This window comes from Triturus cristatus, chromosome 2_1, assembly GCF_964204655.1.
Source record: "Triturus cristatus chromosome 2_1, aTriCri1.1, whole genome shotgun sequence".
Taxonomy (NCBI): Eukaryota; Metazoa; Chordata; class Amphibia; order Caudata; family Salamandridae; genus Triturus; species Triturus cristatus.
Window position 1 is genome coordinate 718915269 of NC_140581.1, and position 13328 is coordinate 718928596.

Below are 13328 nucleotides of genomic sequence, written 5' to 3' on the forward strand. Positions count from 1 at the left end.
CTTGTTCTCTGCCTGATGCTCCTACAATATGATGTCATTTGGAATGTGAGGAATGTTTGTACTGGTGAGATAGCAGTTGGAGAAGATGGGCTGAGCAGCCAGGAGGCTGCTCCTGGTGGGGCGTATATTGGAACATACATTGGAATTTATTAAGCTGTAACTTGATGAATAAACTGCCAACTACAAGAGCTGTCTACGAGACTTCTTTAATTGCTACACTGGCTACGATTTAATAGGAAAAGAACTTGCGCGTGGAGAAAAGAATGCTTTTTGATTGGTACGTATGGTATTTATATAGCACTTATTATCCCTTATGAGGCACTGAAGCGCTTTGCAGATTGGTAGCGCAAAATCTTTGTGGCACTAGAATTAACCATGACTGAAAAATTTTGATTGTCCCATCTCATATTGCTTCCATCCTCTGTATTCCTCCTCTTGCTGAGTATAGTCCACTCTAATTCTCATGTCTTAATCTATTATTAGAGCTCTGCAAACTGGCTGCACCTCACTTCATAGATCACAACCTTTTCTTCTCCCAACTATATCCATGCTTCCCAACAGTACTTCCCCCCCCCCCCCCCCAGCCTGTCTGTTCCTTCCACCAACCACTTGCACAAACTTACATATCCCACTAATGAGAACATCGAAGTAAAATTAATTTAACATTTCATAAAGAGAGTTGAGTAAATGCGTGGAATGATTTCCTTGAGAGCACAAGACTAATCCCAGATAACCAAAAACCGCTGGATTGTCAATATATAAATGCAATTACAACTGCTAGGAATTAGGTCATGTATAATGGTTACAGTTTGGCTTGCTGTTTATTATGCTGTTCAGCTGTTTGCTAGTCTTCTTATCCAAATATATCATGCAGTTTGTTGGGGAAGTAGATAATGTATTGTTGTGCTCCCTGATTGACTTACTCATGAATGTCTGCAGCCGTCATGCTTGCTTTACCTAAGAGGCATATCTACGAAAGTCCCTCTCTCACCAGCTGTGGCATGGAGTTAGTTGTGATTGGGGTGGTTTGTACCTTAGTAGCCATGTCATGCACAAGAACGAACGGATTATCGAGCTGTTTGCCGTGCACAAGATGCATATGCAGCTATGATGCAGCAATAATGGCGTTAGAACACGGTCAGACACATAGGTGATTTGCTAGTCTTTACCAAAAAGTCACACCATTAGTTTCGGGAAAGAAACCTTTGTTGTATATGAAATAAATATCATAACATTGATGAGTTGGTTGTATTTTAGGCAGGTGTGATGCCATCCACGCGGTTAATTTGTAGTAGTGAGATGTTGATTTATATGAACATGGCAAGGTATTCAGGTTCTGTGTTCATTTTCATGACTGTGCAGTGAGAACTCTCAGACTCTGTGCCAAGTTGCCATAGAAATGCAAAGTGCGATACAAAGGTGCTCATAACATAGCTCTTTTTGGGGGGAGTTATATTTAGCTACAGAGGCACAATATTGTGAAAAGGAGACTTCCAAGGTTCCCAGTAGTTGGATAGCCTTGTGTACCGGTGGAGTGACCAGTAACTTTAGTGAAGTATTTTGATGCGGTGCCATTTTGAAGCAGTGAAGAGTGAAACGTAGTTTATGCTGGTTCTGGCACAGAAACCCCCTCTTAACGTCTCACACACCATGCTGGGCTCTAACGTGATAAAGTAAAAAACATGTATTTTTGACTAAAACAAATTAAAAATATTTTACTGTGTAAAGCGTGCTTCTAGAATGTTCCCCTGCTTGGATTCCAAATGGTTTGAATGGCCCTGTGTTCTGTGGCGTTGATTACCACGCTTCCCGGAAAAGAATCGCCACGTGCTCCTTGGTATGCCAGTGCCGTCGCCCCCTTTTACTTTCCAAACGACACCAAAAGCTCTCTGGCGTCAGGAGTGCCAGCGGCTTGCCCAGCACTTGCACGGTGTCTGGTACGGCAGCATTTAAATGCATTCATTGGCCCCGAAACACATTTGTCATTCATCTTGTTCGCTCCTGAGTGAGGGCGGTGTCAGATATTTAAGAGGCTGACCCCGTGAAAGTGAATGGAAAAGGAACTGTTTAACTGGGGCAGGTTTGCAACGAGGGTGACTATATTGAAGCCTATGGTGTTATATTGCGTTTATCGGAGGGTGAATATCATTTAAAGAGATTATCAGTCTCCAAATTAGGGTGCATTCACAGGTGTGGGGGCCTACTTGTGACTCATTAATCTTCCATAGTAATAGTTTGAGGCCTGGCGCCTCCCTTATTTGACTTTTGCTGGACATTCCCTTCAGGATGCTTCACAGTGCCATGAACAGTTTAACTGCTTCTATCTGGGAAGCAAGCTATACATGCTATGGGATGGGGAGAAGGGTGAGGTTCTTATCTCGACACCACAAACTATAAATAGAAAATGGATTCATTGGTTCAGAAAGAAGAAACCAGTTTAGTGAAATGTATCATCTTCTTTTAAAACCAGCAAAATGATGTATGTTCTAAAGTGCAAGGTTGGCCACAGCAGTTATTAATGCGCTGAATTCTCCAAGTCCTTCAAATAAAACAAATGTGTGAACAGACACCATTCCTCACATTTACTTGATTAATTGTGTTGTCCTCAAACCAGATTGTCTTTATTAGGTTTTTATAACCGCACTGTACGAGGTCCAAGTCCCATGTGACTCTAAATGGCAATTAAAACTAAAATGAACATAATACTTTTTAACAGGAGTGCGTGTAAGTGCCAACGGACTCTCTAGGACATAGATACAAACACTTTCCCAGGGGCCACAATGTATGGTCTGTGGTGAGTCCATTGATGCTTGCAGGCTGGGCGTATTGGTTTGTGGGTGGTTAAATGGTGCAGGATGCTTTATTTGCTTCTTTTCTTTTACTTTAGTTAGCTTGCAAATGAAATCTTCCTCATTTATTTAGCATCTTTCTGAATGTTAGTGCTCTCGGAATTAAACAGCAGCCCAGTGTTGCTAATAACCCTGGGGCCGCATGTGAAGGTTAGGGATGACACAGGCGGCCTTCGGGCTGTACTTTTAGTATCTCCGCTCTAGGAGCTGTATGACCGGACGGAAGCAGGCCCTTTGAATCCTCCCATTGGATATCTGTTGCAGGGGCTCTCTCTGGTGGGAGTGCACTTTTAGCAGAGTGAGGATGAAGTGTAGTCAAATCTGCCAGACTGCTGCAGAACTGAGAAGCCCCATTCATTTTATGATGGGTTACGGTTGTTGGTAATCCACTACTGATTCAGCGATGGAAATCTTACCGGGTAGTCAGTGAGACAATGCCATTGGAAGGGAATAAGGATTGAAACTCATGAAGCCTAGGATGCTCATGCAAAGTGTTGCATCCGACCCCCACCGCGCAAGAGCTAGGAAAGGCTTTTTACAGACTCGGCTGTGCTTACTCATCGCTCCCATCACACAGTACCAGTCTCCCTTTAGATCTAAAGCTAGTATTGAGTGGAGTATCAGCTAGTTGGGGGGGGGGGTTCTGGGTCCTTGAACTCCTGCAGCGATATATATGAAATCTTGCACTGCTTCATAAGACCATTGAGGTTACAGGAGGTCCAGACCCGTGTTTAACCATTAAAACATGCCATACCCTGGGAAAAAGGTGTTGGTTCAAAGATCCTCTGTTGTAGAGAAAGCAAGCTCCATGTAGTGGCATCAATAGAAATAGTCTGGATCTCATGGTAACACAGCCATTTATTTTGCACATCCTCTGGTTGACTCAGCAGTTGAATCCTATACTGCAGTGTCAGAATCCATTTCCTGAATGTTTAGGCTCACAGATGTAGATGGTGAGAAACTACTGTGATCCAGTTTTAGCATTCGGCTGATAGGTTTGGACCGGTCCTGCTTTGTATCCTTTGTTTCAAACAGGGCATAAGTAGAATCTCTTCTGCCTTTTAGATTTGTGGAATTTTCTATGCCCTATGGAGTCATGAAGCAACCATCTATCACACCGGTGTTATTTGAACTTTACATCAAGCCGCTCTGTGGTCTCATTCGATCGTTTAGCTTCAATTCGCTATCCTATGCAGGTGACACTTAGCCCTTGTGGAAATTCGACCAGTACACCTCAAACTCTATCGGGCATTTATGAGAGGGTCTGCCTAGTGTCTAGGAATGTATTGAAATTAATCGGGATAAGGCTAAAATCCCACTAATTGGAAAGCAGTCTGGTTGCAGGACACAAGACCTGTGGCCATACCACTTGGGCCTCCTTACAATCCCGGTGACCAGGGTGGAAACTTTGGGGGGGTGGTTTTCAACCAAGATCTTTTGTTTACACAACAGATTGAAAAGGTCTGGACGTCTGGTTTCCTTCAGCTGACATTTGTTAGAAAGCGTTTCCTGCCCTCAAACAAACATGATAAAGTGGTATGCGTGTGTATGTTTGCCCACATCGGCTACTGCAATGCAGTATATTTCAGACTCCCACAGTAAACTAAACTGCACTGACATCAGACTATCGCCATCCGTCTAGAATGTGGTCTATGGAAAAGTAGCCATGTGTTGCAAGCCAGGCTGAAGTTAAGATGGCTGACGGTGAAGAAGAGGCTTTGAGGTTGAAGAAACTGCTTGATGCACAAAGTCATCCTGTACAAACAGGGTAGGATTTAGTTCCTGCTCTTGACTGTTAGATGAAGTTCCTTGGTTCAGACATGTCAGACGGGGGGTGGGGGGGGGGTCTGAGGCTCCGAGCCTTTCCGGTGCGAGGCCCCAAGATATGGAACTAACTCCCATTTAGTCTTGGTAACATTGTAAACTTCAACAGTTTCAAACGTGCATTGAAAATGTATTTATTGAGCTAGCTCAGTCTTTGTCTGTGTTCCTTTGTTGGTTTTTAGGTCTCGCCTGAGCCAGCGCATGACCTGCTCTGCGAGGCATCTAGTAAGGACTTCCAGCTAACACATCTTTTCCTCATGTTTTTTTTTTCCGGCCACGCATTTGATTGGCCATTTGCGTAAGGCTTTCACAAAAGAAAGCACGCAAATGGCCAAAGGCTCGTGTATGTCCCGCCTTATCTCTAAATGTTCCCTCCCATGGCCTATGGGTCTCGGGAGCGAGCAGGGGCGCACAGGCTGCCAGCTGGCTGCTGCTCGCTCCCGAGCTCCCTAGGATTGCACTCCTCCCCTCTCACTCCATCAGGCCATGCAGTGTCACATGACTCGGCTGCCCTCCTATTATTATCCACTTGTTCTCAGTGCTCATCTCTCGGGCCCCCCAAGTGCCACCTCCCTTCCAGCCGCTGTTCGGGGGCAACTTAAGGCTGAGCCCTCTCCGCCCAGGCTCCATGCTGTCCTCCAATGCGCCTGAAGGCTTGCCCCGCCTCCAGTGGCACCAGCTGATTCCCCCCTGTGCTCCCAGGGCACCAGCTGCGCTCTTGTATTCCCCGAGACTGTCTCCGCCCTCCGACCACATCTCTCACCGGGCAGCATCCTGTAAAGTTGTATATTGACGTTTAGTGTCATAAAGGCAGAGTGCTCCTCCCCCGGGCCGCCGGCAGCCTTACTCTGTATATCACATTTTCGCAAGGTTGATCGGGCTCTCTACCCACGCCCTCCCCTCTATTCGTGAACCATTCATAGATTATGCTCACTTTGGGGTGGGGGTGTCCGTTATTCATAGGCTCATGGTCCCGCAGCAGCAGCGTGACATGACTGAGACTCAAGCCAGATGCTGCCTGTTGTAGCCTTAGCAGGGTTGGGGGGGGCTGCTCAGCGAGGAAGCATACCCCCCTTCTTCTCATGTCTGTGCCATGAGGCAAGATATTCCTGAACGCTGTACACAGCCCGAGTAAATTCTGACTCCTACATTTAATGGAACTCGATGCGCTGACTTAGGAAGGATGGAATGCTGATTAGGCCATGCCAGGATTCCAGCTCTTGAAGTGTAGGTCACATAGATATTGGTGCGTTGCAAGTCGGAGAAACATGAGTTAACTGAATACTAGTACTACCCCACTCCCCCCCGCCTACTACGTGTGATTTACACTGTGGGGAGTGTGTGTGAGAGTGCAAATGTGTTGTCTTCTGCGCCACACGTGACTTTTCCCATTCAAGAGGAGTTGAGGGGCAAGGGGGTGTTCAGTGGCTCTTCCATGCACGGCTACACCAAAGTCACCCGGCGCCTCCGGGTGGGCTCAGGATTCCAGACCTGCAGTAGTGTGGTTGGTTGTGGTTCCGCAGCACAGGACCGCGGAGGCAAGCGACGTCTGTTAGTGAGGCTCCGTTCTCGGGTGCTGTCCCTGTGCCCCGCTCCCTCCCGCATTCAGGACAGAACAGCGCGAGTTCGGCAGACGCACAAGGCTGGGCCTTCTCGACCGCCTTAATTAGCGCCATTAATTATTTAATTTAATTGTGTGTCCCTGTTTATTCTTCTGTGACCACGGCATGCGAGCCACTGTCACGGTCAGACCATTTAAATCGAAGTCTGACTCCAAGATCGCTTACTGAAACGTGCAGTATTAAACGAGATGTATTCATCTGCTCCCCCCCCCCCCCCCCCCTAATTCACAACACGTAGTGGGCAACACAACAGTTGCTAACTAAATGAGCAAGCATTAGCAAAGTCAAACGTTCTGGCTTTTGTGTAGTGAAAAGCTTTTCGTAAGCGCTAGTAAGAGCAAATGAAAGGGTTCCCAAAGTCCCCAGCATTTCAAGGTTCTCGGCACAAATACAGAATGGGCAGTGCGTGGATCCGCCCCTCGTGAAAAGGTATAGTGCTTGATTTGCACCTTACAGAAACAGTACAGGGAGCAGTGACGAGCTTCCCTCACACAGAACAGGCTGCGCTGTGACTTGAGTGCCTCGCCTTTTTAGGTCTCGGGACCATCCGGTCTGCCGAAGGCAGAACCGGAAGTCGAGAGATTTAATGACTTGGAGAAGAGGGGCTTGAACCTGCCCCTCTTCTCCCCTGTTCTCCATTGGCTGGCCTCTTGAATGCTGGCCAGCCATTGGAGACGAGGTCAGTCATTCAGATCAGGCCCCGTCCTTTTCGGATCGGGGGGCGTGTTTTTTGCAAGAAGTCTCAAGGAGGAGATAACAGCAAAACACGCCCCCGAATCCGAAAAGGACGCTGCGTTTCTCCGAGGCATTTCTGCTCTGCCTCGGAGAAAGGCGGTGGTGTGCTTGCCTTTTGCTCTGCCGCTCTGCCTTGTTTGTTTTGAGAATAATTTTCCATTCTCCCTGAAAAGCTCTTGCTGCTGCCTGGAACTGGAGGGGGTTACCAGGGGGGTCAGCTAAGCAGTAATATCTTCCACCCCGACTACGGAGCTCGTAGTTTCACGCCACTCCTCTCCCTGCTTTCTGTTTACTCTCCACGGCAAAGTCTACTTACACCTTCCATCGTTTACTGTTGTTTCACTTCTCACCAGTGCGCGTTATTTAAAGCGTCTCTCCTGCTTCCCTGTAATTGCGAGGGTGTGACGCTCCTGCTGCCAGGCCCCTGAGGGCCTTTCATCTTAGTCATGCTGGACCTGAACCAATAGAACAGTTTCTGGAAGGGCAGCCAGGAGCATAGCGCAAGAGAGTTGAAATGTACAGAAAAGATGCGTGAAGTTTGTCGTCATCAGGAAGCTGTCCTTCACCTCACAGTACAGTTCATCAATCTACAGTCGAAAAAACACAGGCCTTACACACAGCAGTGCTAGTTTACAGAGGAACATTATGTCCCCCGTCTGATCTGCCTACATACGGACATGTTACTCATAAGAGTTCCCAAGCATGACGACCCCAATGCGTGAACCCATTTTACACACTTGTGTAAATTTGGTAACCCGTGGTGAAACTGGTCAGGCTCCGCCTCATCTTTGAAATGTGGGTCGCAAACGAAGGACAAGTCGAGGTTATGAAACCGACAGGGAATAAAAGTTGCACACTAGCAGCTGATTCACAGACATGGAGTAAATGATTTATCTGATTTTCCCGAAGCGTGAACTACAAGAACCTTAAAGAGGAAAAAGCTGTAAATGCAGTATTTACTGTGTAAAAATGTAACGAAATAAGAAAATGAAGACTCAATAATCCGAATAACGGCATGCATTTTTTTTTGGGAGGGGGATAAGTTGTCGTGGGGGCGCTCTCTGAACAACAGTCGGTGTAAACTGGCTTATTACACGGACCGGGAATTTCTTATAACACAAAGCGTTTAACCTGCATTGGATACTTTTCTTTTAGCCCGGCGGTTGAACCGCGAGTTATGCGGTGGTGCACAGGGAGAGTGGGGTAGTTGGAGTTAGTCCTCTATGGAGGTGAAGGAGCGGTTAAAGAGGTTGAATGGTATTACGCTTAGACATTGGCTTGAGTTAGCGAACTGTGGGGGGGGGGGGGTACAGCAGTGTACACTGGGCATCACGGTGGTTTACCGATTAAAAATGTAGATTTCAGGGGATCAGGACGTTTATTTTAAGGGGTTTGGTACTGGCTGGGAGAATTGAGTATTAAAGTTTCGCCGAGTGAATGCCGCGACTGCTTGATTTGTAATGCTGCTTTGTTGAAGCGATCTCCGTTTCTTGGCTGCGGGTGCGCACACAGGCCTTGTATCCCCGCCGAGCCCTGAGCTGCATTGGAGTGGGGGCGCCCCAAGATTACAGGGCATGTAGCGGGGCCACATACCGGCCCCTCCGGCTCCCCTGCAGAATAGGTCCTGTAAGACGCGCTTGAGGGCGAGGACTGCGTGCAAAGGGCAGTCCATCTGTAACCAATGTGTAATGAAAGGTCCGACTAGTGCCAGCATTTAGTTAACGGAAGCAGTCAAACAGAAAACAAGCATTTACAATGCAATGGTCTCGGCATTGGTAAATTTAGAGCTATTGGCATTGCTCATGACATTATTTTTGTTTGTTTTTGTTTTTAAAACATTTAAAGAAACGGCATTGTCATGAGCAATGCCAATAACTCTAACTTTAACAATGCCGAGACCGTTGCATTGTAAATGCTTGTTATCTGACTTCATCAGCGTTAAGCTTTAACCAGCCGTACCAGCAGCAAAGACGGCGTGGGAATAAAGTGTATGCCAGAGTACAGTTCTGCAGGCAGCAGCGCACGCTTCTCTCCCACAGAACAGACAGTGCAGTCCTGGGCGGCTCTTACAGGAGCAAGCAAGCTGCCTCCAGGTGCAGGCAGCGCGGAGGTCAGCTCCGCCATGCTCGGGCCAGGCGGCATCTACACCATCGGCCTCACTAGACGAGAAGGACGGATCCCTACTCTTACATAAAAGAGAAAACTAAACTAAGAACAAGCATTAGCATAGCCAATAGGACTCGCCTTTGGAACCTTATAAGTGTTTAGCCATGCAACAGTTGATGTTGTTGCACCAAGGATATTGTACTGCATAACTAAATACTTATAAGGTTCCAAAGGCGAGACCTATTGGCTATGCCAATGCTTGTTTCCATTCTTTTTAGTTCCTATCTCCAAGATGCTGTGATGAATGCGTGCTAAGTAAATAGAATATAGTACTATTTAATATCGGTACCTGGTCATATGCGTGAATTGCCCGTATAAGGGCCAAGTTTCTATACTCGGAGATTAACTGCACTAAGGCTCAGGCTGCCTTCCGTCCTCACTGGACCAGGCTGAAATCTGCATTAAAGCCATGCCTTTAACAAGGAGTTGGATTGGTTTAAAAATATATGTAAATATTGTGTGAAATCCTTCGGTTCTTCGTTCGTGCCACTGGCAGCCATTGCAAAGCTGAGTGCAAGTAAACTGACAGCTCCAACTGTGAGCACAATCTGTCTCAGCAGAGTATAATATACGATTCTGGGGACAGGTTTGGATATATCATATTTTAATAAAATGCACAACCTAAGAAATTTGCAAGCCTATTATACACACATATTAGCATAAGAAATGTCTCTCAGTACACTATACACACTTCAAAATCCTCAGCTTGACTGAAGAGAGAGAGAGGCACCCAGCACAGTAGACAGCATTACCTCTTACTGGTATAAATGAAGTGTGGGATATTTCTGTGAAGGTGTGGCGCAGCTATGGGGCACCTTGGAACAGCAGTACCCGAGCTGCAGCTGGAATTTCTGGTAAATAACGATGTTGGGCAGGGTATCTGCGACCACCCTGCTTCGCATCGGGCTTGAGCTGTATGGCCAAGTGGGATGAGGCATTCCCACCTTCAGCGTGCCTTGGAGGGGGAGCCCACCATCGTGCTTCTGCTGTTAGTGCGCTATACCATACATAGGCCTCTCGGCCAAGGCCCCATCAAACCTCCAGCATTAGTACCCCTGTCTTATTGTGCCCTTCCTTACTTAGAGAGTGTGCATGGGCTGATGTAGACAGAATGATTAAAGTTCTATTAATGTGACAGGAGGTTTGGGCAGATTATGACACTGAACATTACCACAGTTATGGAGCATTCTGGGGTGAATGGAAAAGTATGTCTTCTTAAAATAATGATGCTGAATGTTATAAGCTTTTCTGTGGGTGTTATGATTTTTTCACCCTGTTGGAAACATACTCACCATGTTCTTGTATTGCCTTCCAGTGGCCACAGATGTCTTCAACTCAAAATATTTGGCTATGCAGGTCCAGAAGAAGATACTTGGCAAAATGGCTTCCAAGTCAATAGCAACCACCTTGATCGACGATACGAGTAGCTATGTTCTGGATGAGCTCTACCGAGTGACTAAGGACTTCACTCAGAGCAAAAAGGAGGCAGAGAAGATCACCAAGGACCTCATCAAAGTCATCATCAAGTTGGCAGTGCTCCACAGAAACAACCAATTCAACCAGGATGAGCTTGCCCAGTTGGAGTTATTCAAGAGGAAAGTTCACCAGCTGGCGATGACCGTAGTGAGTTTTCATCAGGTGGACTTTACCTTTGACCGTAATGTTTTGTCCAAACTGTTGAATGAGTGCCGGGACATGCTGCATCAAATCATCCAGCGCCATCTGACTGCAAAATCGCACGGTCGCGTGGATCATGTATTCGACCACTTTTCAGATTGCGAGTTCTTAGCGGCCTTGTACAACCCCTTTGGAACTTATAAGCCACACCTGCAGAGAATCAGCGAGGGTGTGAACAAAATGCTGGATGAGGACAACATTTAGGCACACAAACTGCCTTTAATTACATTTGTGCACATGAACACTCCCGATTTAGAAAGGAACGAGGGACCTTGCAAAAAAGATACAATTCACAAAATAGGTTCTTCAGAAAAAAAATGTTGACCTACTTTAACTGCTTTGTTGGTGTCCCTTTCGAATGGAAGTATACAAGACTGCATAAGAATGTTTTGAGTAATGACAGAGCGGTTGCAGTGGAAAACAATTGAAAATATGGCTCTATAAGCAGCGATTCACATTCTGCAAAATAAATTAAATTAAAAGTCAGATAATATAAAAAAATTAATCATACAGTCTTGTTTATATAAATCTATTTATAACCTATAAAGTGGTCATTTTTGGGACATATTTTGCTGGAAAATTGTGCTAGTATGATACTATATTTTTTATTTGTTACACTTAAAACTAGAAAAACATGTTTCTGATACATTTTTTATTACCCTTTTATTCTATTTTTCACTCTAGGACATTCCAGGGTTTTTTACGTGGCGATAATTAATCAGTAATCCAGTGTTAAATCAAGATTTGTTTTACGCGATTCTAAGTGTCTAGGTACACCTTAGCTCAGGATTAGTTATAGTCTCAAATTAAGGACAAATATCACTCCATACTGTAAAATGCAATCGCTTTAAATACCATCACCTCTAATGCGATGAGTCGACAGCAGTATAAATAACCCGTTTATTTTAAAACTATGCCAAATCAAATAATTTAGCACAAATATGCGAATGCTCTTTTCTGAGATTTTCTTTACAGTATATTATGTGGCCGACACATACATTGAGGGTGTTATTTATTCTTTTGCTCCCCCCAACAAAAGAAGGTAAAAACCTATGATTCCCTTTAAAGTTTACAGTTCGCACTTCAGAGGTTTATGATGCTGAAAGGAAGCTGCAGACATCAATGCAAAGCTTTTATAATGAATTGATTTTCAAACCTTCTTGTTTTTTGATTTTCTTTTACAAGTAAACCAAAAGATATTTGCACTCAACCTATATGTATGATTGTTTTATTTGTGTTTTGTTTGCAACATTTAAAGTTAGTGTTCAAAGGTGATACTGTTTATTAATAAAGGGTTAAACTTGTCAAACAGATTTCATTTGGGTATAGCAGGAGCACTAACACAACATGTTGCAGTTCTCTTACTCAGATTTGTCGCATATAGTTTTCATCTGAAAAGGCATATTATGCGTATATGGGGTGTCATATACACGACTCAGGACACAGTCTCAATTTTTGTGCGTTACTTGTTCAGAGCAGACCCATTTCCAAAGGTAACTAGGAGCATCCACAGAACGCTTTATAACACTAGATACGAACCTCAGCCCACTCAACAGGGTCACTGAGAAGGTGGCGTAGTCGCATGCTCGGTGCATTGCGACAGAGGGCTTCACTCTGCTAAAATACCTTCTTCTCAAAGCGTTCAGATTTTCTTTCAGGTCATTGAGATCCGAAATTCAGCTGAGAAATGAAACCCATGCTATGGAAGTACTATCGACACGATTCATCTTCAAATTCTTTCGCCATGTTCAGCTCTAGCAAGCAAGCCCTGCCCATTCCTCCTGCTGGGAGAAGATTGTGAGTTTGCTGGTAGGCCTGTTGGGTGCTGTCTTCAGCTAGAGCAGGACGCCCTCTAGTGGGAACACACTTGACCTTGCTTAGGTTAACCATGGGGAGAAATGTGTTTGAGCTTTAGATTTGGCTAGAGACAGCTTAGCTCTGTGGCAAAGTTCCTTCGATCCTGTAAAAACCACCACAAAAAGTATAGAGACTGGTGCTGTAGCTCTGCCCCTTTGTTGTCTTCTTAATGACAGCTCACCATTTGATTGGTCGGCTGGTGTGTTGGTCATCAAAAGGAGTGTCTCCATTGCAGTTCATGCAAAGTTCTGGGTCCATATACTGCAATAAAGGCACATACTTATTAAATTTGGGGCAGTCTCCTTCAGCTATGAGTTTGAATGGAGTGTTATTCACATTTTTGATAAGGCTAAGAAACAGCAATCTTGGGCAATTAGTTCAGCAAGACAGAGCCAGGAGAACAAACACATAATATACAAGTGCTGACAGTTCAGTTGAAAAGACCAGGGGCCGCATCACAGATGGCTGCCCCCCGGGCCCAAACGGGATAATGTGTAATACGGCCCCAGGCGGTGAATCTGACTGGATTGTTTGAGGAATCCTTCCATCTAAGATGGCTGCTGCTGTGCACGTAATGACATACCAAGGCGACATGATT

General features: G+C 45.4%; 1 protein-coding gene across 6 annotated transcripts in view; it reads left to right on the forward strand.

Annotated features, from left to right (window-relative positions):
* The window catches only part of TNFAIP8 (TNF alpha induced protein 8), a 507922-nt gene extending 495839 nt beyond the window's left edge, over positions 1-12083 (forward strand). For all 6 annotated transcript variants that reach the window (XM_085632659.1, XM_085632657.1, XM_085632656.1 and 3 more), the window contains one exon: positions 10512-12083. In XM_085632659.1, the coding sequence (XP_085488785.1) occupies positions 10547-11077 (531 nt within the window). In that variant the 5' untranslated portion in view covers positions 10512-10546 and the 3' untranslated portion in view covers positions 11078-12083. The remainder of the gene's footprint in view (positions 1-10511) is intronic.
* The last annotated feature ends 1245 nt before the right edge of the window (positions 12084-13328 follow it).